This window comes from Diaphorina citri, unplaced genomic scaffold (assembly GCF_000475195.1).
Source record: "Diaphorina citri unplaced genomic scaffold, Diaci psyllid genome assembly version 1.1 scaffold151894, whole genome shotgun sequence".
NCBI classification, from domain to species: domain Eukaryota; kingdom Metazoa; phylum Arthropoda; class Insecta; order Hemiptera; family Psyllidae; genus Diaphorina; species Diaphorina citri.
In genome coordinates, this window is record NW_007528793.1 from 1 (window position 1) to 217 (window position 217).

A 217-nucleotide genomic window follows, 5' to 3' on the forward strand; every position below is an offset into this window, starting at 1 on the left:
CCCCGGGTACTTGGCTTGATACCAGGCCGGGAAATGAAAGAAAATGTACGGCAGGCGATCCTCGAACCATCCGGAATACGTTTGCCGGATCGGACCAAACCGTACGCCATGATCCGACATGAATATGATCACTGTATTTTTTAACGCGGTGTAGTTGAGACCGGATAGGAACTCATACACATGCTTATCCATACGAGACGGGGTGTTGACATCATTG

General features: G+C 49.3%; 1 protein-coding gene across 1 annotated transcript; it reads right to left on the bottom strand.

The window, feature by feature from the left end:
• Positions 1 to 3: 3 nt before the first annotated feature.
• On the bottom strand, positions 4 to 211 carry LOC108254529 (the record flags this gene model as incomplete). Its single annotated transcript, XM_017449496.1, has 1 exon — positions 4 to 211. A coding segment is annotated over exon 1 (189 nt), but the record flags the coding sequence as incomplete, so codon positions are not given.
• Positions 212 to 217: the final 6 nt, after the last annotated feature.